The following is a 24,856-nucleotide window of genomic DNA, read 5'->3' as shown; positions in this document are numbered from 1 at the left end:
AATCTGAGTTTGATCAAGCTGTTACTTCAGCGTTTCTGACAGGTTCAAAACGTTACAACATTTTACAAACGTTACTAAGGTTTTACCTCTGTTAAAATAGCCTCAAACTTACTTTACCAAGTATCTGATTTTACAATTTGTATTCTTGATAAAGGTCTTCATGATTTCTTCAGTCGAAGCACTCCATAATGCAATTCCATTTGACTTGAACCTACATATCTTTCAAGAAAATAGAAGAAAATGTAAAATTCAATAATTGTACGTTTTTGCAAATTAGTCAAATAGATGAAAAAGATTATTGCTCGAACAACACTCCAAACACCTTCAATTGGAGTGTTGTATTAGGATTGTAAATGCCCTATTATCTTTCCATATAGAGTCACTACTAGAGAGCTCCAAACGCATTCAATTGGAGTGTTGTATTATGCGTGTAAATGCCCTATTATCTTCCCATCTGGAAACACTACCGGAGTGCTCTCAACACCTTCAATTGGAATGTTGTATTAGGTTGTAAATGCCCTATTATCTTTCCATACGGAGTAACTACTAGAGTACTCCAAACACCTTCAATTGGAGTGTTTTATTAGGGGTGTAAATTCCTTATTATCCTGCTATATCGAGTCACTACTAGAGTGCTCCAAACACATTCAATTGGAGTGTTGTATTCGGGTTGTAAATGCCCTATTATCTTGTCATATAGAGACACTACTAGAGTAATCCAAACGCCTTCAATTGGAGTGTTGTATTAGTTTTGTAAATGCCCTATTATCTTGCCATATGGAGACACTACAAGAGTGCACGAAACCACTTCAATTGGAGTGGTTTATTACTGTCGTAGATGCCCTATTAACTTGTCATATGAAGACATTACTAGAGTGCTCAAACACCCTCAATTGGTGTGTTGTATTAGGGTAATAAACGCCCTTTTATCTTGCCATATAGAGACACAACTAGAGTGCTCCAATCACCTTCAATTGGAGTGTTGTAATAGGGTTGCAAATGTCGTATTATCTTGCCATATAGAGGCACAACTAGAGTGCTCCAAACACCTTCAATTTGAGTGTTGTATTGGGGTTGTAAATGCCGTATTATCTAGCCATATGGAGTCACTACTAGAGTGCTCCAAACACCTTCAATTGGAGTGTAAATGACCTATTATTCTGCTATATGGAGTCACTACTTGAGTGCTCCAAACACCTTCAATTGGAGTGTTTTATTATGGCTGTAAATGGCCAATTATCTTGCCATAGACATTACTAGAGTACTCCAAACACCTTCAGTTGGAGTGATTTATTTTGGTTGTAACTGGCCAATTATCTGGTCATATAGAGTCACTACTATAGTCCTACTATTATCTTACAATATATAGTCACTACTAGAGTGCTCCAAACACCTTTAATTGGAGTGTTGTATTAGGGTTGTAAATGCCCTATTAACTAACTATATAGTGGCACTACTAGAGTGCTCCAAACACCTTCAATTGGAGTGTTTTGTTAGGGTTCTAAATACCCTATTATCTTGGCAACTAGAGACACAACTAGAGTGCTCCAAACACCTTCAATTTGAGTGTTGTATTGGGGTTGTAAATGCCGTATTATCTAGCCATATGGAGTCACTACTAGAGTGCTCCAAACACCTTCAATTGGAGTGTAAATGACCTATTATTCTGCTATATGGAGTTACTACTTGAGTGCTCCAAACACCTTCAATTGGAGTGTTTTATTATGGCTGTAAATGGCCAATTATCTTGCCATAGACATTACTAGAGTACTCCAAACACCTTCAGTTGGAGTGATTTATTTTGGTTGTAACTGGCCAATTATCTGGTCATATAGAGTCACTACTATAGTCCTACTATTATCTTACAATATATAGTCACTACTAGAGTGCTCCAAACACCTTTAATTGGAGTGTTGTATTAGGGTTGTAAATGCCCTATTAACTAACTATATAGTGGCACTACTAGAGTGCTCCAAACACCTTCAATTGGAGTGTTTTGTTAGGGTTCTAAATACCCTATTATATTGGCAACTAGAGACACTACTAGAGTGCTCCAAACACCTTCAATTGGAGAGTAGTATTGGGGTTGTAAATGCCGTAATAGCTTGCCATCTAGAGACATCTTGAGACACTACTAGAGTGTTGTATTATGCGTGTAAATACCCTATTATCTTGCCATCTGGAGACACTACTAGAGTGCTCCAAATAAATTCAATTGGAGTGTTGTATTAGGGTTGTAAATTCTCTATTATCTTGCTATATGGAGACACTACAAGAGTGCTCCAAACAACGTCAATTGGAGTGTTTTATTAGGATTGTAAATGCCCTATTAACTTGTCATATGGAGACACTACTACAGTGCTCCAAACACCCTCAATTGGAGTGTTGTATTTGGGTAGTAAATGCTCTTTTCTCTTGCCATATAGAGACACAACTAGAGTGCTGCAAGCACCTTCAATTGGAGTGTTGTATTAGGGATGTAAATGACCTATTATCTAGCCATCTGAAGACACTACTAGAGTTCTTCAAATACCTTCAATTGGAGTGTTGTATTGCGGTTGTAAATGCCCTATGATCTTGCCATATGGAGTCACTACTAGAGTGCTCCAAACACCTTCAATTGGAGTGTTGCATTAGGGTTGTAAATGTCTTATTATCTTCTATATATAGTCATTACAAGAGTGCTCTAAACACATTCAATTGGAGTGTTGTATTAGGTGTGTAAATGCATTATTATCTTGCCATCTGGAGGAACTACAAGAGTGCTCCAAACACCTTCGATTGGAGTGTTTTATTAAGGTTGTAAATGCAATATTATCTTGCCATATAGAGACACTACTAGAGTGCGCCAAACACCTTCAATTGGATTGTTGTATTGGGATTGTAAATGCCCTATTATCTTGCCATATGTAGTCACTACTAGAGTGCTCCGAACACCTTCAATTCAGGTGTTTTATTTGGGGTGTAAATGACTTATTATTCTGCTATATCGAGTCACTACTAGAGTGCTCCAAACACCTTTAATTGGAATGTTTTATTATGGCGGTAAATGCCCAATTATCTTGCCATAGACATTACTAGAGTGCTCCAACCACCTTCAGTTGGAGTGTTTTATTTTGGTTGTAACTGGCCAATTATCTGGTCATATAGAGTCACTACTATAGTCCTACTATTATCTTACAATATATAGCCACTACTAGAGTGCTCCAAACACCTTTAATTGGAGTGTTGTATTAGGGTTGTAAATGCCCTATTATCTAGATAGAGGCACTACTAGAGTGCTCCAAACACCTTCAATTGGAGTGTTTTGTTAGGGTTCTAAATACCCTATTATCCTGACATCTAGAGACACTACTAGAGTGCTCCAAATACCTTCAATTGGAGAGTTGTATTGGGGTTGTAAATGCCCTATTTTCTTACCATCTAGAGACACAACGAAATTGCATGAAACACCTTCAATTGGAGAGTAGTATTGGGGTCGTAAATGCCATATTATCATGCCATCTAGAGACACTACAAGAGCGATCCAAACACATTCAATTGGAGTGTTGTATTAGGGTTGTAAATGCCCAATTATCTTGCCATATGGAGACACTACAAGAGTGCTCCAAAAAACTTCAATTGGAGTGTTTTATTAGGGTTGTAAATGCCCTATTAACTTGTCATATGGAGACACTACTAGAGTGCTCCAAACACCCTCAATTGGAGTGTTGTATTTGGGTAGTAAATGCTCTTTTATCTTGCCATATAGAGACATAACTAGAGTGCTGCAAGCACCTTCAATTGGAGTGTTGTATTAGGGATGTAAATGACCTATTATCTAGCCATCTGAAGACACTACTAGAGTTCTTCAAATACCTTCAATTGGAGTGTTGCATTAGGGTTGTAAATGTCTTATTATCTTTCTATATAGAGTCATTACAAGAGTGCTCTAAACACATTCAATTGGAGTGTTGTATTAGGGGTGTAAATGTCTTCTTATCTTGCCATCTGGAGGCACTACAAGAGTGCTCCAAACACCTTCAATTGGACTGTTTTATTAGGGTTATAAATGCAATATTATCTTGCCATATAGAGACACTACTAGGGTGCTCCAAACACCTTCAATTGGAGTGTTGTATTGGGGTTGTAAATGTCCTATTATCTTGCCATATGGAGTCACAACTAGAGTGCTCCAAACACCTTGAATTCAAGTGTTTTTTTTGGGGAGTAAATGACCTATTATTCTGCTATATCGAGTCACTAATATAGTGCTCCAAACACCTTTAATTGGAGTGTTTTATTATGGCTGTAAATGTCCAATTATCTTGCCATATACATTACTAGAGTGCTCCAAACACCTTCAGTAGCAGTGTTTTATTTTGATTGGAACTGGCCAATTATGTGGACATATAGAGTGACTACTATAGTCCTACTATTATCTTACAATATATAGCCACTACTAGAGTGCTCCAAGCACTTTTAATTGGAGTGTTGTATGAGAGTTGTAAATGCCCTATTATCTAGCTATATAGAGGCACTACTAGAGTGCTCCAAACACCTTCAATTGGAGTGTTTTGTTAGGGTTCTAAATACCCTATTATCTAGGCATCTAGAGACACTACTAGAGAGCTACAAATTCCTTTAATTGGAGAGTTATATTGAGGTTGTAAATGCCCTATTTTCTTACCATCTAGAGACACAACGAAAGTGCACGAAACACCTTCAATTGGAGAGTAGTATTGGGGTTGTAAATGCCATATTATCATGCCATCTAGAGACACTACTAGAGCGATCCAAACACATTCAATTGGAGTGTTGTATTAGGGTTGTAAATGCCCTATTATCTTGCCATATGGAGACACTACAAGAGTGCTCCAAACAACTTCAATTGGAGTGTTTTATTAGGGTTGTAAATGCCCTATTAACTTGTCATATGGAGATGTTAGTTTGTAATAATCTAGAAGTCAATAATACGATAATTTATCATAAAGCTTTGTTCATGAATTGGATGATTAATATCATTTTGTTGCCTTGAGTATTATTGAATTTATGGATCATTTCGAGTTCATGACTGATATTGTGAAACTCCATAATATAGATGATATATACTCTTAATCTTAAAAGGTCACTAACCAAGGTAATTAGCAGGAACACTAATTACCGCTATAATGTTAGTATGTGGATTAAAAGATGGTTAAGTTTTACAAACCACCTGACACGAGATGCCATTTTAATCACATAGATACATGTTCTAGGAACATGGTATTTGACAGACCCCGAATGAAACATTAAATAGAATTGTGTTCATGTCATTAATGTTTTTCATTCAGTGTCACGTTCTAAAGTATGAGGTATTTATCGTTCCCACTAAGAAATATGTATGTGTGATTGCTATCTACCGCTGTCCGTAAAAAGCAGTCATAACGGTAGCTTTTCCATATGTATAGCTTAGCTGAGGAAGTGATAGTTTACCAAGAATACTATTTGTCCCTCGTATCTCTATACGAGCTATAGCATCACTGGGCCCCTTGATAGAGTAAGATTATCTGCTAGCGGTATAATTACAAGAGTAATTATATTTGATAATCTGCTCAAGATCAAGAAAAGATTAAGTTAGCAAGGATGACACACATCTACCTTGAAACTAATCTGATAGCTATGAGACAGAAGAACAGACACAAGTAAATTGTTTACTGGATCGTGATATTGTACAGTACAGCATCATCTGTGTAATTGGATGGTCATGATGTGTTGCCAGATGCCACCCATGACTAACAGAAGTTAAAACAGTTTTAACTCTGTTTACCAACATAACACAGATCCTATTGGGTCACACCATATAGGAGCTACTCGGAGAATCTTACTGATTAATTATAAATTGATTATAATTAATATTAAGATGGTTATAATTAATTATACGTGTTATAATTAAATTATAAATGTTATGTAAAAATAACAAGCAAAAACATTGGTTAATTTATAAACGTGTATGACACGTTGTATAAAAGTTAACCGGTTAATTTATAAATGTGCAGGACACATTGTATAAATTATCGAAACAACAAATAACCGCAAGAAAAATATATATAATTATTCAGAATAATTATACGAATATTATTTGTGTTCGGGCCGAGGGCATTCGAGTCTTTTCAGATTCGTCCTTATCCGCATGACACGTCATCGATCCTATCCAGATGACACGTCATCGATACCGAAACAAATAACCGAAAGAAAAATATATATATAATTGTTCAGAATAATTATACGAATATTATTTGTGTTCGGGCCGAGGGCATTCGGGTCTTTTCAGATTCGTGCTTATCCGCATGACACGTCATTGATCCTATCCAGATGACATGTCATCAATCCTATCCACAAGGGCAAAATGGTCATTTCACACCTATGCCACCTTGCATGTGTAGAAGCATGGAGAAGAATGTGGAAGGGTGTGGAAGGGGTATTTTGGTCATTTCACATATAAAAGGATGAGGTGTCAATGGCATATCTTGTAAATAGGCCGAACTTGGAGGGCATTTTGGTCTTTTGCAACCGAATCTAAACACTATAAATAGGGGTGGAGGGGTAGAGAGAGAAATATATATTCACATATATACATATGCACATTCACATGTATCTTTTCGTGCAGAAACGAATCGGTATTTTCTCTCTTTCTCGGTTTCTCTCCCAAATAGTGTTTCGGTTGAGAAAAGAAAGTTATACGTAGTTGACGTATAATCTTGCGGGTTGTTGTGGAGAATATTTACGGGATCGATGAATAGTGTTTTACCGAATTTAGCGGTATGTCAGTTTTGCATATTGATGAAACTGAGCAACCGAAAATTCGTGTTTACGGGTTTTCGTCTTTTCCCCGTGAATAGTGTTTTTGCAGAATTCCGCGGTTTACGGTATTTCTGGCAGAAGAAATAAACCGCTCTCCGGTTAGTCCTGGTGGATAACCGATAGAGGTATCACACGTGTGATACTCCGAGTCGATTCCTTCCCTGGTGAGGCTCTACTCGCTCGGTCTGCATTCCAACTGTGATTTGGAAACAAGGTATAAATATGTTATATTAATCTATTTAATTTGTAAGTAGATTAAAGTTTTAGAAATCAATCATGGAGTAGATCTGTAAAAGGATTAAATTGGGTTTTGATGCCAAAGGAATACTGAAGGTGGACCGCCTTGGAAAGTTTCCTGACATACCCCGTTTAATCCTGAGCTTAAGTTGGCCGTAGAAATTTTTGTTCTACGGTCATTCCGCAACTTAAGCCTAAACGGGTTTCCGGTTAGCACACCGCGTGAAAACCCCAACAGGAGACACTACTAGAGTGCTCCAAACACCCTCAATTGGAGTGTTGTATTTGGGTAGTAAACACTCTTTTATCTTGCCATATAGAGACACAACTAGAGTGCTCCAATCACTTTCAATTGGAGTGTTGTATTAGGGTTGTAAATGCAGTATTATCTTGCCATATAGAGGCACGACTAGAGTGCTCCAGACACCTTCAATTGGAGAGTAGTATTGGGGTTGTAAATGCCATATTATCTTGCCATCTAGAGACACTACTAGAGTGCTCCAAATACATTCAATTGGAGTGTTGTATTAGGGTTGTAAATGCCCTATTATCTAGCCATATGGAGACACTACAATAGTGCTCCAAACAACTTCAATTGGAGTGTTTTATTAGGATTGTAAATGCCCTATTAACTTGTCATGTGGAGACACTACTAGGGTGCTCCAAACACCCTCGATTGGAGTATTGTAATTGGGTAGTAAACGCTCTTTTATCTGGCCATATAGAGACACAACTAGAGTGCTCTAATCACCTTCAATTGGAGTGTTGTATTAGGGTTGTAAATGCAGTATTATCTTGTCATATAGAGGCACGACTAGAGTGCGGCAAACACGTTCAATTGGAGTGTTGTATTAGGATGTAAATGGCCTATTATCTAGCCATCTGAAGACACTACGAGAGTGCTCCAAATACCTTCAATTGGAGTGTTGTATTACGGTTGTAAATGCCCTATGATCTTGCCATATGGAGTCATTACTAGAGTGCTCCAAATAACTGAAATTGGAGTGTTGTATTAGGGTTGTAAATGTCTTATTATCTTTCTATATAGAGTTATTACTAGAGTGCTCCAAACACATTCAATTGGAGTGTTGTATTAGGGATGTAAATGCCTTATTATCTTGCCATCTGGAGGCACTACTAGAGTGCTCCAAACACCTTGAATTGGAGTGTCGTATTAGGGTTGTAAATGCAATATTATCTTGCCATATGGAGACACTACTAGAGTGCTCCAAACACCCTCAATTGGAGTGTTGTATTTGGGTAGTAAACGCTCTTTTATCTTGCCCTATAGAGTCACAACTAGAGTGCTCCAATCACCTTCAATTGGAGTGTTGTATTAGGGTTGTAAATGCAGTATTATCTTGCCATATAGAGGCACGACTAGAGTGCTCCAGATTCCTTCAATTGGAGAGCAGTATTGGGGTTGTAAATGCCATATTATCTTGCCATCTAGAGACACTACTAGAGTGCTCCAAACACATTCAATTGGAGTGTTGTATTAGGGTTGTAAATGCCCTATTATCTTGCCATATGGAGACACTACAATAGTGCTCCAAACAACTTCAATTGGAGTGTTTTATTAGGATTGTAAATGCCCTATTAACTTGTCATGTGGAAACACTACTAGGGTGCTCCAAACACCCTCTATTGGAGTATTGTATTTGGGTAGTAAACGCTCTTTTATCTTGCCATATAGCTACACAACTAGAGTGCTCTAATCACCTTCAATTGGAATGTTGTATTAGGGTTGTAAATGCAGTATTATCTTGCCATATAGAGGCACGACTAGAGTGCGGCAAAGACGTTCAATTGGAGTGTTGTATTAGGGATGTAAATGACCTATTATCTAGCCATCTGAAGACACTACGAGAGTGCTCCAAATACCTTCAATTGGAGTGTTGTATTACGGTTGTAAATGCCCTATGATCTTGCCATATGGAGTCACTACTAGAGTGCTCCAAATAACTTAAATTGGAGTGTTGTATTAGGGTTGTAAATGTCTTATTATCTTTCTATATAGAGTTATTACTAGAGTGCTCGAAACACATTCAATTGGAGTGTTGTATTAGGGGTGTAAATACCTTATTATCTTGCCATCTGGAGGCACTACTAGAGTTCTCCAAACACCTTCAGTTGGAGTGTGGTATTAGGGTTGTAAATGCAATATTATCTTGCCATATGGAGACACTACTAGGGTGCTCCAAACACTCTCAATTGGAGTGTTGTATTTGGGTAGTAAAAGCTCTTTTATCTTGGCATATAGAGACACAACTAGAGTGCTCCAATCACCTTAAATTGGAGTGTTGTATTAGGGTTGTAAATGCAGTATTATCTTGCCATATAGAAGCACGACTAGAGTGCTCCAAACACATTCAATTGGAGAGTTGTATTGGGGTTGTAAGTGCCCTATTATCTTGCCATCTAGAGACACAACGAAACTGCAAGGAACACCTTCAACTGGAGGGTAGTATTGGGGTTGTGAATGCCTTATTATCTTGCCATCTTGAGACACTACTAGAGTGCTCCAAACACATTCAATTGGAGTGTTGTATTAGGGTCGTAAATGTCTTATTATCTTTCTATATAGAGTTATTACTAGAGTGCTCGAAACACATTCAATTGGAGTGTTGTATCAGGGGTGTAAATGCCTTATTATCTTCCCATCTGGAGGCACTACAAGGGTGCTGCAAACACCTTCAATTGGAGTGTTGTATTAGGGTTGTAAATGCAATATTATCTTGCCATATGGAGACACTACTAGAGTGCTCCAAACACCAACAATTGGAGTGTTGTATTTGGGTGGTAAACGCTCTTTTATCTTGCCATATAGAGACATAACTAGAGTGCTCCAATTACCTTAAATTGGAGTGTTGTATTAGGGTTGTAAATGCAGTATTATCTTGCCATATAGAGGCACGACTAGAGTGCTCCAAACACATTCAATTGGAGAGTTGTATTGGGGTTGTAAGTGCCCTATTATCTTGCCATCTAGAGACACAACGAAACTGCAAGGAACACCTTCAACTGGAGGGTAGTATTGGGGTTGTAAATGCCTTATTATCTTGCCATCTTGAGACACTACTAGAGTGCTCCAAATACATTCAATTAGAGTGTTGTATTACGGTCGTAAATGTCTTATTATGTTTCTATATAGAGTTATTACTAGAGTGCTCGAAACACATTCAATTGGAGTGTTGTATCAGGGGTGTAAATGCCTTATTATCTTGCCATCTGGAGGCACTACTAGAGTGCTCCAAACACCTTCAATTGGAGTGTTGTATTAGGGTTGTAAATGCAATATTATCTTGCCATATGGAGACACTACTAGAGTGCTCCAAACACCCTCAATTGGAGTGTTGTATTTGGGTAGTAAACGCTCTTTTATCTTGCCATATAGAGACACAACTAGAGTGCTCCAATTACCTTAAATTGGAGTGTTGTATTAGGGTTGTAAATGCAGTATTATCTTGCCATATAGAGGCACGACTAGAGTGCTCCAAACACATTCAATTGGAGAGTTGTATTGGGGTTGTAAATGCCCTATTTTCTTACCATCTAGAGACACAACGAAATTGCATGAAACACCTTCAATTGGAGAGTAGTATTGGGGTCGTAAATGCCATATTATCATGCCATCTAGAGACACTACAAGAGCGATCCAAACACATTCAATTGGAGTGTTGTATTAGGGTTGTAAATGCCCTATTATCTTGCCATATGGAGACACTACAAGAGTGCTCCAAAAAACTTCAATTGGAGTGTTTTATTAGGGTTGTAAATGCCCTATTAACTTGTCATATGGAGACACTACTAGAGTGCTCCAAACACCCTCAATTGGAGTGTTGTATTTGGGTAGTAAATGCTCTTTTATCTTGCCATATAGAGACACAACTAGAGTGCTGCAAGCACCTTCAATTGGAGTGTTGTATTAGGGATGTAAATGACCTATTATCTAGCCATCTGAAGACACTACTAGAGTTCTTCAAATACCTTCAATTGGAGTGTTGCATTAGGGTTGTAAATGTCTTATTATCTTTCTATATAGAGTCATTACAAGAGTGCTCTAAACACATTCAATTGGAGTGTTGTATTAGGGGTGTAAATGTCCTCTTATCTTGCCATCTGGAGGCACTACAAGAGTGCTCCAAACACCTTCAATTGGACTGTTTTATTAGGGTTATAAATGCAATATTATCTTGCCATATAGAGACACTACTAGGGTGCTCCAAACACCTTCAATTGGAGTGTTGTATTGGGGTTGTAAATGTCCTATTATCTTACCATATGGAGTCACAACTAGAGTGCTCCAAACACCTTGAATTCAAGTGTTTTTTTTGGGGAGTAAATGACCTATTATTCTGCTATATCGAGTCACTAATATAGTGCTCCAAACACCTTTAATTGGAGTGTTTTATTATGGCTGTAAATGTCCAATTATCTTGCCATAGACATTACTAGAGTGCTCCAAACACCTTCAGTAGCAGTGTTTTATTTTGATTGGAACTGGCCAATTTTGTGGACATATAGAGTGACTACTATAGTCCTACTATTATCTTACAATATATAGCCACTACTAGAGTGCTCCAAGCACTTTTAATTGGAGTGTTGTATGAGAGTTGTAAATGCCCTATTATCTAGCTATATAGAGGCACTACTAGAGTGCTCCAAACACCTTCAATTGGAGTGTTTTGTTAGGGTTCTAAATACCCTATTATCTAGGCATCTAGAGACACTACTAGAGAGCTACAAATTCCTTTAATTGGAGAGTTATATTGAGGTTGTAAATGCCCTATTTTCTTACCATCTAGAGACACAACGAAAGTGCACGAAACACCTTCAATTGGAGAGTAGTATTGGGGTTGTAAATGCCATATTATCATGCCATCTAGAGACACTACTAGAGCGATCCAAACACATTCAATTGGAGTGTTGTATTAGGGTTGTAAATGCCCTATTAACTTGTCATATGGAGACACTACTAGAGTGCTCCAAACACCCTCAATTGGAGTGTTGTATTTGGGTAGTAAACACTCTTTTATCTTGCCATATAGAGACACAACTAGAGTGCTCCAATCACTTTCAATTGGAGTGTTGTATTAGGGTTGTAAATGCAGTATTATCTTGCCATATAGAGGCACGACTAGAGTGCTCCAGACACCTTCAATTGGAGAGTAGTATTGGGGTTGTAAATGCCATATTATCTTGCCATCTAGAGACACTACTAGAGTGCTCCAAATACATTCAATTGGAGTGTTGTATTAGGGTTGTAAATGCCCTATTATCTAGCCATATGGGAGACACTACAATAGTGCTCCAAACAACTTCAATTGGAGTGTTTTATTAGGATTGTAAATGCCCTATTAACTTGTCATGTGGAGACACTACTAGGGTGCTCCAAACACCCTCGATTGGAGTATTGTAATTGGGTAGTAAACGCTCTTTTATCTGGCCATATAGAGACACAACTAGAGTGCTCTAATCACCTTCAATTGGAGTGTTGTATTAGGGTTGTAAATGCAGTATTATCTTGTCATATAGAGGCACGACTAGAGTGCGGCAAACACGTTTAATTGGAGTGTTGTATTAGGATGTAAATGGCCTATTATCTAGCCATCTGAAGACACTACGAGAGTGCTCCAAATACCTTCAATTGGAGTGTTGTATTACGGTTGTAAATGCCCTATGATCTTGCCATATGGAGTCATTACTAGAGTGCTCCAAATAACTGAAATTGGAGTGTTGTATTAGGGTTGTAAATGTCTTATTATCTTTCTATATAGAGTTATTACTAGAGTGCTCCAAACACATTCAATTGGAGTGTTGTATGAGGGATGTAAATGCCTTATTATCTTGCCATCTGGAGGCACTACTAGAGTGCTCCAAACACCTTGAATTGGAGTGTCGTATTAGGGTTGTAAATGCAATATTATCTTGCCATATGGAGACACTACTAGAGTGCTCCAAACACCCTCAATTGGAGTGTTGTATTTGGGTAGTAAACGCTCTTTTATCTTGCCCTATAGAGTCACAACTAGAGTGCTCCAATCACCTTCAATTGGAGTGTTGTATTAGGGTTGTAAATGCAGTATTATCTTGCCATATAGAGGCACGACTAGAGTGCTCCAGATTCCTTCAATTGGAGAGCAGTATTGGGGTTGTAAATGCCATATTATCTTGCCATCTAGAGACACTACTAGAGTGCTCCAAACACATTCAATTGGAGTGTTGTATTAGGGTTGTAAATGCCCTATTATCTTGCCATATGGAGACACTACAATAGTGCTCCAAACAACTTCAATTGGAGTGTTTTATTAGGATTGTAAATGCCCTATTAACTTGTCATGTGGAAACACTACTAGGGTGCTCCAAACACCCTCTATTGGAGTATTGTATTTGGGTAGTAAACGCTCTTTTATCTTACCATATAGCTACACAACTAGAGTGCTCTAATCACCTTCAATTGGAATGTTGTATTAGGGTTGTAAATGCAGTATTATCTTGCCATATAGAGGCACGACTAGAGTGCGGCAAAGACGTTCAATTGGAGTGTTGTATTAGGGATGTAAATGACCTATTATCTAGCCATCTGAAGACACTACGAGAGTGCTCCAAATACCTTCAATTGGAGTGTTGTATTACGGTTGTAAATGCCCTATGATCTTGCCATATGGAGTCACTACTAGAGTGCTCCAAATAACTTAAATTGGAGTGTTGTATTAGGGTTGTAAGTGCCCTATTATCTTGCCATCTAGAGACACAACGAAACTGCAAGGAACACCTTCAACTGGAGGGTAGTATTGGGGTTGTGAATGCCTTATTATCTTGCCATCTTGAGACACTACTAGAGTGCTCCAAACACATTCAATTGGAGTGTTGTATTAGGGTCGTAATTGTCTTATTATCTTTCTATATAGAGTTATTACTTGAGTGCTCGAAACACATTCAATTGGAGTGTTGTATCAGGGGTGTAAATGCCTTATTATCTTCCCATCTGGAGGCACTACAAGGGTGCTGCAAACACCTTCAATTGGAGTGTTGTATTAGGGTTGTAAATGCAATATTATCTTGCCATATGGAGACACTACTAGAGTGCTCCAAACACCAACAATTGGAGTGTTGTATTTGGGTAGTAAACGCTCTTTTATCTTGGCATATAGAGACACAACTAGAGTGCTCCAATTACCTTAAATTGGAGTGTTGTATTAGGGTTGTAAATGCAGTATTATCTTGCCATATAGAGGCACGACTAGAGTGCTCCAAACACATTCAATTGGAGAGTTGTATTGGGGTTGTAAGTGCCCTATTATCTTGCCATCTAGAGACACAACGAAACTGCAAGGAACACCTTCAACTGGAGGGTAGTATTGGGGTTGTAAATGCCTTATTATTTTGCCATCTTGAGACACTACTAGAGTGCTCCAAAGACATTCAATTGGAGTGTTGTATTAGGGTCGTAAATGTCTTATTATCTTTCTATATAGAGTTATTACTAGAGTGCTCGAAACACATTCAATTGGAGTGTTGTATCAGGGGTGTAAATGCCTTATTATCTTGCCATCTGGAGGCACTACTAGAGTGCTCCAAACACCTTCAATTGGAGTGTTGTATTAGGGTTGTAAATGCAATATTATCTTGCCATATGGAGACACTACTAGAGTGCTCCAAACACCCTCAATTGGAGTGTTGTATTTGGGTAGTAAACGCTCTTTTATCTTGCCATATAGAGACACAACTAGAGTGCTCCAATTACCTTAAATTGGAGTGTTGTATTAGGGTTGTAAATGCAGTATTATCTTGCCATATAGAGGCACGACTAGAGTGCTCCAAACACATTCAATTGGAGAGTTTTATTGGGGTTGTAAATGCCCTATTATCTTTCCATCTATAGACACAACGAAAGTGCACGAAACACCTTCAACTGGAGTGTTGTCTTAGGGATCTAAAAGCCATATTATATAGATATATAGAGGCACTACTAGAGTGCCCCAAACACCTTCAATTAGAGTGTTTATTTGGCTTCAAACTGCCCTATTATGTTGGCATATAGAGACACTACTAGAGTGCTCCAAACACCTTCAATTGGAGAGTTGTATTAGGGTTGTAAATGCTCTATTTTCTTACCAACTAGAGACACAATGAAAGTGCACCAAACACGTTGAATTGGAGAGTTGTATTGGAGTTGTAATTGCCATATTATCTTGGCATATACAGACACTACTAGAGTGTTCCAAACACCCTCAATTGGAGTGTTGTATTTGGGTAGTAAATGCTCTTTTATCTTGCCATATAGAGACACAACTAGAGTGCTCCAATCACCTTCAATTGGAGTGTTGTATTAGGGTTGTAAATGCAGTATTATCTAGCCATATAGAGGCACGACTAGAGTGCTGCAAACATCTTCAATTGGAGTGTTGTATTAGGGATGTAAATGACCTATTATCTAGCCATCTGAAGACACTATTAGAGTGCTCCAAATACCTTCATTTCGAGTTTTGTATTACGGTTGTCACTGCCCTATGATCTTGCCATATGGAGTCACTACTAGAGTGCTTCAAACACCTTCAATTGGAGTGTTGTATTAGGGTCATAAATGTCTTATTATCTTTCTATATAGAGTTATTACTAGAGTGCTCTAAACACATTCAATTGGAGTGTTGTATTAGGGGTGTAAATGCCTTATTATCTTGCCATATGGAGACACTACTAGAGTGCTCCAAACGCCCTAAATAGGAGTGTTGTATTTGGGTAGTAAACGCTCTTTTAGCTTGCCATATAGAGACACAACTATAGTGCTCCAATCACCTTAAATTGGAATGTTGTATTAGGGTAGTAAATGCAGTATTATCTTGCAATATAGAGGCACGACTAGAGTGCTCCAAACACATTCAATTGGAGAGTTGTATTGGGGTTGTAAATGCCCGATTATCTTGCCATCCATAGACACAACGAAAGTGCCCGAAACACCTTCAACTGGAGAGTAGTATTGGGGTCGTAAATGCCATATTGTCATGCCATCTGGAGACACGACAAGAGTGATCCAAACACATTCAATTGGAGAACATATTAGGGTTGTAAATGCCCTATTATCTTGCCATATGGAGACACTACAAGAGTGCTCCAAACAACTTGAAATGGAGGGTTTTATTAGGATTGTAAATGCCCTATTAACTTGTCATATGGAGACACTACTAGAGTGTTCCAAACACCCTCAATTGGAGTGTTGTATTTGGGTAGTAAATGCTCTTTTAGCTTGCCATATAGAGACACAACTAGAGTGCTCCAATCACCTTAAATTGGAATGTTGTATTTGGGTTGTAAATGCAGTATTATCTTGCAATATAGAGGAACGACTAGAGTGCTCCAAACACATTCAATTGGAGAGTTGTATTGGGATTGTAAATGCCCTATTATCTTGCCATCTATAGACACAACGAAAGTGCACGAAACACCTTCAACTGGAGAGTAGTATTGGGGTCGTAAATGCCATATTGTCATGCCATCTAGAGACACTACAAGAGCGATCCAAACACATTCAATTGGAATGTTGTATTAGGGTTGTAAATGCCCTATTATCTTGTCATGTGGAGACAGTACAAGAGTGCTCCAACCAACTTGAATTGGAGTGTTTTATTAGGATTGTAAATGCCCTATTAACTTGTCATATGGAGACACTACTAGAGTGTTCCAAACACCCTCAATTGGAGTGTTGTATTTGGGTAGTAAACGTTCTTTTATCTTGCCATATCGAGACACAACTAGAGTGCTCCAATCACCTTAAATTGGAGTGTTGTATTAGGGTTGTAAATGCAGTATTATCTAGCCATATAGAGAGGCACGAGTAGAGTGCTGCAAACACCTTCAACTGGAGTGTTGTATTAGGGATGTAAATGACCTATTATCTAGCCATCTAAAGACACTATTAGAGTGCTCCAAATACCTTCATTTCGAGTGTTGTATTACGGTTGTCAATGCCCTATGATCTTGCCATATGGAGTCACTACTAGAGTGCTTCAAACACCTTCAATTGGAGTGTTGTATTAGGGTCGTAAATGTCTTATTATCTTTCTATATAGAGTTATTACTAGAGTGCCCTAAACACATTCAATTGGAGTGTTGTATTAGGGGTGTAAATGTCTTATTATCTTGCCATATGGAGACACTACTAGAGTGCTCCAAACACCCTCAATTGGAGTGTTGTATTTGGGTAGTAAATGCTCTTTTAGCTTGCCATATGGAGACACAACTAGAGTGCTCCAATCACCTTAAATTGGAATGTTGTATTAGGGTTGTAAATGCAGTATTATCTTGCAATATAGAGGCACGACTAGAGTGCTCCAAACACATTCAATTGGAGAGTTGTATTGGGGTTGTAAATGCCCTATTATCTTGCCATCTATAGACACAACGAAAGTGCCCGAAACACCTTCTACTGGAGAGTAGTATTGGGGTCGTAAATGCCATATTGTCATGTCATCTGGAGACACTACAAGAGCGATCCAAACACATTCAATTGGAGTGTTGTATTAGGGTTGTAAATGCCCTATTATCTTGCCATATAGAGACACTACAAGTGTGCTCCAAACAACTTGAAATGGAGTGTTTTATTAGGATTGTAAATGCCCTATTAACTTGTCATATGGAGACACTACTAGAGTGTTCCAAACACCCTCAATTAGAGTGTTGTATTTGGGTAGTAAATGTTCTTTTATCTTGCCATATCGAGACACAACTAGAGTGCTTCAATCACCTTCAATTGGAGTGTTGTATTAGGGTTGTAAATGCAGTATTATCTTGCCATATAGAGGCACGACTAGAGTGCTGCAAACACCTTCAATTGGAGTGTTGTATTAGGGATGTAAATGACCTATTATCTAGTCATCTGAAGACACTATTAGAGTGCTCCAAATACCTTCATTTCGAGTGTTGTATTACGATAGTAAATGCCCTATGATCTTGCCATATGGAGTCACTACTAGAGTGCTCCAAACACCTTCAATTGGAGTGTTGTATTAGGGTTGTAAATGTCTTATTATCTTTCTATATAGAGTTATTACAAGAGTGCTCTAAACACATTAAATTGGAGTGTTGTATTAGGGGTGTAAATGTCTTATTATCTTGCCATCTGGAGGCACTACTAGAGTGTTCCAAACACTTTCAATTGGAGTGTTGTATATTAGGGATGTAATTGCGATATTATCTTGCCATATGGAGACACTACTAGAGTGCTCCAAACATCCTCAATTGGAGTGTTGTCTTAGCGTTGTAAATGCCCTATTATCTTGCCATATGGAGTCTGCTAGTATGCTCCATACACATTCAATTGGAGTGTGGTCCTAAGGTTTTAAATGCCCTATTATCTAGCTATATAGAGGCACTACTAGAATGCTCCAAACACTTTCTGTTGGAGTGTTTTATTAGGCTTCAAGATGCCCTATTATCTTGGCATCTAGAGACACTACTAGAGTGCTCCAAACACCTTCAATTGGAGAGTTGTATGGGGGTTGTAAATGACATATTATCTTGGCATCTAGAGACACTACTATAGTGCTCCAAACCCATTGAATTGGGGTGTTGTATTTGGGTTGTAAATGCCCTATTATATAGCCATATCGAGACACTACTAGAGTGCTCCAAACACTTTTAATTGGAGTGTTGTATTAGGGTTGTAAATGCCGTATTATCTTGCCATATGGAGACACTACTAGAGTGCTCCAAACACCCTCAATTGGAGTGTTGTATAATGGAAGTAAACACTATTTTATCTTGCCATATAGAGACACAACTAGAGTGCTCCAATCACCTTCAATTGGACTATTTTATTAGGGTTGTAAATGCAGTATTATCTTTCCATATAGACGCACGACTAGAGTGCTCCAAACACCTTCAATTGGAGTGTTGTATTAGGGATGTAAATGCCCTATTATCTAGCTATCTGAAGACACTACTAGAGTGCTCCAAATACCTTCAATTGGAGTGTTGTATTAGGATTATAAATGCCCTATTATCTAGCTATATAGAGGCACTACAAGAGTGCTCCAAATAACTTCAATTGGAGTGTTTTATTGGGGTTGTAAATGCCCTATTAACTTGTGATATAGAGACACTACTAGAGTGCTCCAAACACCCTCAATTGGAGTGTTGTATTAGGGTAGTAAACACTATTTTATCTTGCCATATAGAGACACAACTTGAGTGCTCCAATCACCTTCAATTGGATTGTTGTATTAGGGTTGTAAATGCAGTATTATGTTGTCATATAGAGGCACGACTAGAGTGTTCCAAACACCTTCAATTGGAGTGTTGTATTAGGGATGTAAATGCCCTATTATCTTGCTATCTCGAGACACTACAAGAGTGCTCCAAGCACATTCAATTGGAGTGTATTAGGGTTGTAAATGCCCTATTATTATCTTGCCATTTGGAGACACTACAAGAGTGCTCCAAACAACTTCAATTGGAGTGTTTTATTAGGATTGTAAATGCCCTATTAACTTGTCATATGGAGACACTACTAGAGTGCTCCAAACACCCTCAATTGGAGTGTTGTATTTGGGTAGTAAACGTTCTTTTATCTTGCCATATAGAGACACAACTAGAGTTTAGTGTTGTATTAGGGTTGTAAATGCAGTATTATCTTGCCTTATAGAGGCACAACTAGATTGTTGTGTTAGGGATGTAAATGACCTATTATCTAGCTATATAGAGGCACTAATAGAGTGCTCCAAATACCTTCAATTGGAGTGTTGTATTAGGGTTGTAAATGCCCTATTATCTAGCTATATAGAGGCACTACTAGAGTGCTCCAAATACCTTCAATTGGTGTGTTGTATTAGGTGATGTGAATTATGCAATGCAAGTAATAAATCCTAAATTGCACTCAATTTGGTTGCAAGTGTACAACCTTATCGAGGAGTAGTTGGGGATCGTCTCCACACGGACAAGTAGGAATATTAACTCTAACCTAACAATTTAATTTAGTAAAAGAAAGTAAAAAAGGTTTTTGTTTGTTCAAAGGTTGGTTTGGTTTCGATTAAAATGAATTAAACTAAAGTCTTAAAGCAAAATCTGAGTTTTTAACAAGTATGAGAAATTAGGGTTTCTTAGGGTTCCTATCCACTAGTGTTATGACTAATTGGTTTATTAAATTTGTTCTTTTAGTTATGAAGGTACAGTTGGGTGTTGTAGGTACAAAGGGATATCTCTATATTAATACCATCTTTAAATTAGAATAAACGTCACCTCTCGGTACTTGGCTACCCTAATCTAAAGTCATTAAGTTCTTACTGTCCCAATAAATCTAGAAAACTATCTTTAACCTCTCGGTACTTGGCACAATTCTCTAAACTATTAGGTAAAGCCCGTATAAGACAAGCGTCACCTCTCGGTACTTAGCCTATCAAATACCCTATTCCTTATGGTCTGGACCTAATATTCAATTTCTCAATTGCAAATACCAAATCCTAGGGTTTCATGTGATTTCGATTAAGTCCTCACAATCAATTAAAATAAAGAATAGATCATAATAAAGAACAAGAATATATAAAATAAAACCAACTAAATCATAACAAAAGTTTCAAGTACAACCCTAATCTACCCTAGAAGAGTCCTTAGTCTGTCATGGCTAAGATACAAATCAAATCAAAGAAAAATAGAAGAGTTCCGAAAGAAAGAAAACAAATAAAACCGATTGATCAATGATCTCTTCCTCCTTCTTCTCTCTTCTAGCTTTTCCTTGCTTTTCCTTGTTAAAACCCTAGAAATTCTGCCTAAAAAACGTCCCCCAATCTGTTCTACAGGTTCCTATTTATAGCCCCCTTTAAAACCTAGAAATAACCAACCAAAAAAAGCAAATTCGGACTCTGAACCGACCTAATTGCGGGCCGCAATACATTCATTGCGGGCCGCAATGTACTGTAGCAGTTAACAGACTGCGCAGAAAAATTCTGAAGAGGTCCTTGCGGGTCGCAATACATTCCATTTATATTCTCAGGTTGTAGATCTTCTCGTTAGCTTTCCAAAAAGTGGTCACAAGCCTAAATCGGAGTTACGAGTCAAAAGTTATGGCCGTTTTAAGTTCAGACTCTATTTTTGGCTGACTGCTACAGTGCGTTGCGGGCCGCAATAACTGTGCTGTAATGAAGAGGCTCTGACTTGTTTGGTTGCGGGCCGTAATAACTCCATTTCGGGCCGCAATAAATGTTGGCAGAAGCTCATTTCTTCGTGCTAACTCACCCGTTTTGCTTTGTTAAGGTCCAAACACTTGATTACCTGTAAAACAAACATAACTAGGGCAATAACTTGAACTTTTGGACATTTCTAACCTAATTAAACCTAATTTAACCAAAACTTGGCTTAATTTACATACCTAACCCTAGGTTTAAATATATACAATTTTGGCTTATCAAATTCCCCCAAGCTTGAGCATTGCTTGCCCTCAAGCAACATCTAAACTTGGAACTCTAATTTAACCCTATATCAAGTATGTTTTTCAATCGAAAAATTTGTATGATCTTGCCAAAATTTAAAAATCTCAACGTAAATTTTGTACAAATTTAAAGTGCAACCCTTGGCTAATCATGCTTCACCCCACAATTTAATTACTCTAACTTTTATTTCCCTAAAGATTTAGAATTTGTAAACTTCGGATATCTAAATTTGTTACAAAAAATGCATTCCTATTTGCGAAAATTCTTTTTAAAAATCCCCCAAGCTTGAATCAAACTTAGGTTAGAAAATCGCGGACTTCGTGTGTTGATATATGCAAAATTTTATTTTTCTTTTGTTGACACTATAAATCTTTATCCTTAGAACAAAACCGGCTAGTTATAGGTAGCTAATCCATATCCAACCGTTTTAATTCAAAAGTGCATTCGCATGCTCTTGGTTCAACCCTTCCATGACACGAACCTACATGGTTAGTGCAAACCCGGTCACTTTATCGGGCAAACTAGCGGAGCAAAGTGTCTATGACTCATTGCTATAAGTACGTCATGTCGCCGTAACATAAGCAAACGAAGTCTTTCTTTTCTAAAAATTTTCAATTTTACACAATTTTTCAACATTTTTACAAAATATCATGAATACACACATCCTTAGGCATTAAATCATACCTATGGATATCCCGATCTTTCTAAATTCGTTTTTCACAAACAAGTTGCATTTTCAAAAAAATAAATTTAAATCCCTAAATTTCCAATTTCATAAACCTTTATTTCCACAAAGTTTTTCGCCAAATTATGTGGTTATTTCAAATTATTCCAAGGTATTCCTAAAAACTCGTTAAAATTTCAAGGGTTTTATTTTTGCCAACTTTTTAAAACAAAAAATTAAACATGATTTTATACTTTATGCATTTTCAAACAATTAAGTCCAATTATGCAAGACTCTATTTTTCATAACCTCGTAAAACGTCTTGACAAATTTGCAATTTCAATCATTCAAGTTTAAAATCACAAATCCTATTCATGGTCAAGTAAAAAACAAGGTTATAAATCCTAAAAATTTTGAAAAACATGCATGCAAAGATACAATTTCTTCCCATCCCCCAAGCTTAAATTAAACATTGTCCCCAATGCGTAAAAATAAACAAAAGTAAATAGGGAGAAACATGGACTACTCTATTGGCGGAAGGTGGTGGTGGTGCGCGTAGCCTCAATTCTTGTGTGGAGGATCAGGAGGGCGGCCTCCCCATTGCTCCGTTTTATGTCGATTTCCTCGAGATTTGTCGGTTTCATATGTTTCCATCGACTTCTTTTGCATCCTCCGAGGTATCAATGGCTTATGTTCCACCTTGGATGCATCCTCCGAGGTTTCGGCATGGTTTGGAAGGATCTCAGCGGTTGATACTTGGAAAACTGGGCTCAGAATAGGGAGTAAATCATCTGGGAAGGGTTCATTGCGGGCCGCAATAGATTCATTGCGGGCCGCAATAGATTCATTGCGGGCCGCAATGGATTCTGGTTTCTGCAGTTCGTTCTGAAGGTGCTGCGGACCGCAATGAGTGTCATTGCGGGCCGCAATGAGGTCTGCAGAATTCAATTTTTCGGCTTTTTCGCACTCCTGATCCATCAAATACTCAACGGAACCCTTCTCCCAGTTGTTTATGAGCTCTTCATCTATTAACCTGTCAAGAATATCAACACTAAAAACACTTTGATCGTTAGATGGGTATCTCATGGATCTTTTGATATCAAATGTCAGTTTTTCTTCACCAATGTTCATTGTTATAATCCCATCATGAACATAAATCACAACTTTTGCTGTATTGAGAAATGGTCTACCTAACAGAAGTGGTGTATGAGTGTCCTCATCCATGTCAACCACAACAAAATCTATTGGAACAAAGAATTTACCAATTTGAATTGGCAAGTCCTCTACCACTCCTAGGGGTAACTTAACCGATTGGTCTGCCAATTGGAGAGATATTCTGGTTGGCTTAAGTTCCCCTACACCTAACCTATCATAGACCGACTTGGGCATAAGACTTACACTAGCCCCTAGATCACAGAGTGCACGTTTAAATTGGACATTCCCAATAGAACATGGTATGGAAAATTTACCCGGATCATCCAACTTTTTGGGCAATTCATTCATCACCATGGCACTACAGTTTGTGTCTAAGGATACCATTTGTACTTCCTCAAGCTTACGCCTATTTGAAAGAATGTCCTTGAAAAATTTGGTGTAAACCGGCATTTGGGTCATTACCTCAGTCAATGGTAGGTTCACATGCAATTGTTTCATCAATTCAAGGAATTTGGCAAATTGTTTGTCGGTCTTCTCATTCTTAAGTCTACCAGGAAAATGTGCATATTTGTGAGGAGGGATATAGAGAGGTACCTGTGCACTTACCTTTGGCGGCTCATCTTGAGATGTATTTGCTTGTATGGCAGGGTCGCTTGGTGCAATTGGTGTAGCTTCCTTTGAGGCAGAATCCTCATGTGTGGAGATGTGCTCATCACTGCTTCGTGTCTCTTCACCCTGCGGCTGCACATAGTCATCCTTTGGCATGGGTGGATCCTCGTACTGCGTACCGCTGCGAAGCATGTGCCTGACTACCTTGACATCCCTGGGATTGTTCTCAGGTTTTGGTGGAAGGGTGCCCGGTTGGTGAGAGAATTGGGTGGCTTGTTGTGCAACTTGATTTTCAAGCATTTTGTTTTGGGTTGCCAACATGTCTACCTTTTTGGTCAATTCATCAAACTTTTGGTTCTGACTTATCATGAATGCTTCCATCATCAATTCAAGATTGGATTTTGGTTGTGCATTAGAACTATACCCTTGGTTACCATAACCTTGATTTGGTCTATTAAAGTTTGAGTTACCTTGGGTATTTTGGTCATTTTGTCTCCACGCAAAGTTTGGGTGATTTCTCCAACCGGGGTTGTAAGTATTGGAATAAGGATTGTTATTTGGTTTGAAATTGCCTTGGTTAATTGCATTAACCTCCTCAATACTACCCCCATGACCTATACCACAGTTAATTGCTAGATGATCAGTGTCACCACAAATTGAACAAGGGAGAGAAGAAGAATTGTTTACCGAATTTACGCTCATTTGATCAATTTTGCGGTTCAAGGCGGCAATTTCTGCAGCCAAGTTTTGATTCGAATTCACCTCCTTCATCCCCCGCTGCAAGATCACCGGTGTCTCCCTAGGGTTGTGCAATTGGCTTTGATTGAGAGCCATGTCATCCACCAACTTGTATCCGTCCACAGCCCCTTTGTTCATGAGACTACCTCCAGCGGCTGCATCCAACATACCTTTGTCGTGTGGCATGAGGCTGTTGTAGAAAATT

At 38.2% G+C, this 24,856-nt stretch overlaps 1 protein-coding gene across 1 annotated transcript; it reads right to left on the bottom strand.

The window, feature by feature from the left end:
• Positions 1-22,710: 22,710 nt before the first annotated feature.
• LOC144563001 (uncharacterized) lies at positions 22,711-24,837 on the bottom strand. The gene is made up of 3 exons (XM_078312374.1): positions 24,384-24,837; positions 23,052-24,197; positions 22,711-22,913 (listed from the first exon to the last, which is right to left on the bottom strand). Exons 1-3 carry the CDS (start codon positions 24,835-24,837, stop codon positions 22,711-22,713), a joined length of 1,803 nt encoding a protein of 600 aa, XP_078168500.1.
• Positions 24,838-24,856: the final 19 nt, after the last annotated feature.

The sequence above is a fragment of the Carex rostrata genome, chromosome 12 (genome assembly GCF_964058835.1).
Source record: "Carex rostrata chromosome 12, lpCarRost1.2, whole genome shotgun sequence".
In the NCBI taxonomy this organism is placed as follows: domain Eukaryota; kingdom Viridiplantae; phylum Streptophyta; class Magnoliopsida; order Poales; family Cyperaceae; genus Carex; species Carex rostrata.
This window is presented reverse-complemented; position numbering and strand designations above follow the sequence as displayed.

Excerpts from the sequence above, each read along its gene's own strand:
- LOC144563001 (XM_078312374.1), bottom strand. The coding sequence starts at position 24,837 with ATGCCACACGACAAAGGTATGTTGGATGCAGCCGCTGGAGGTAGTCTC. Across the intron at positions 24,198-24,383 it reads AAATGACCAAAATACCCAAG|TTGCACAACAAGCCACCCAA; the intron begins GTAACTCAAACT and ends TTGAAAATCAAG. Across the intron at positions 22,914-23,051 it reads CCGCAATGACACTCATTGCG|TTTTCCAAGTATCAACCGCT; the intron begins GTCCGCAGCACC and ends TTCTGAGCCCAG.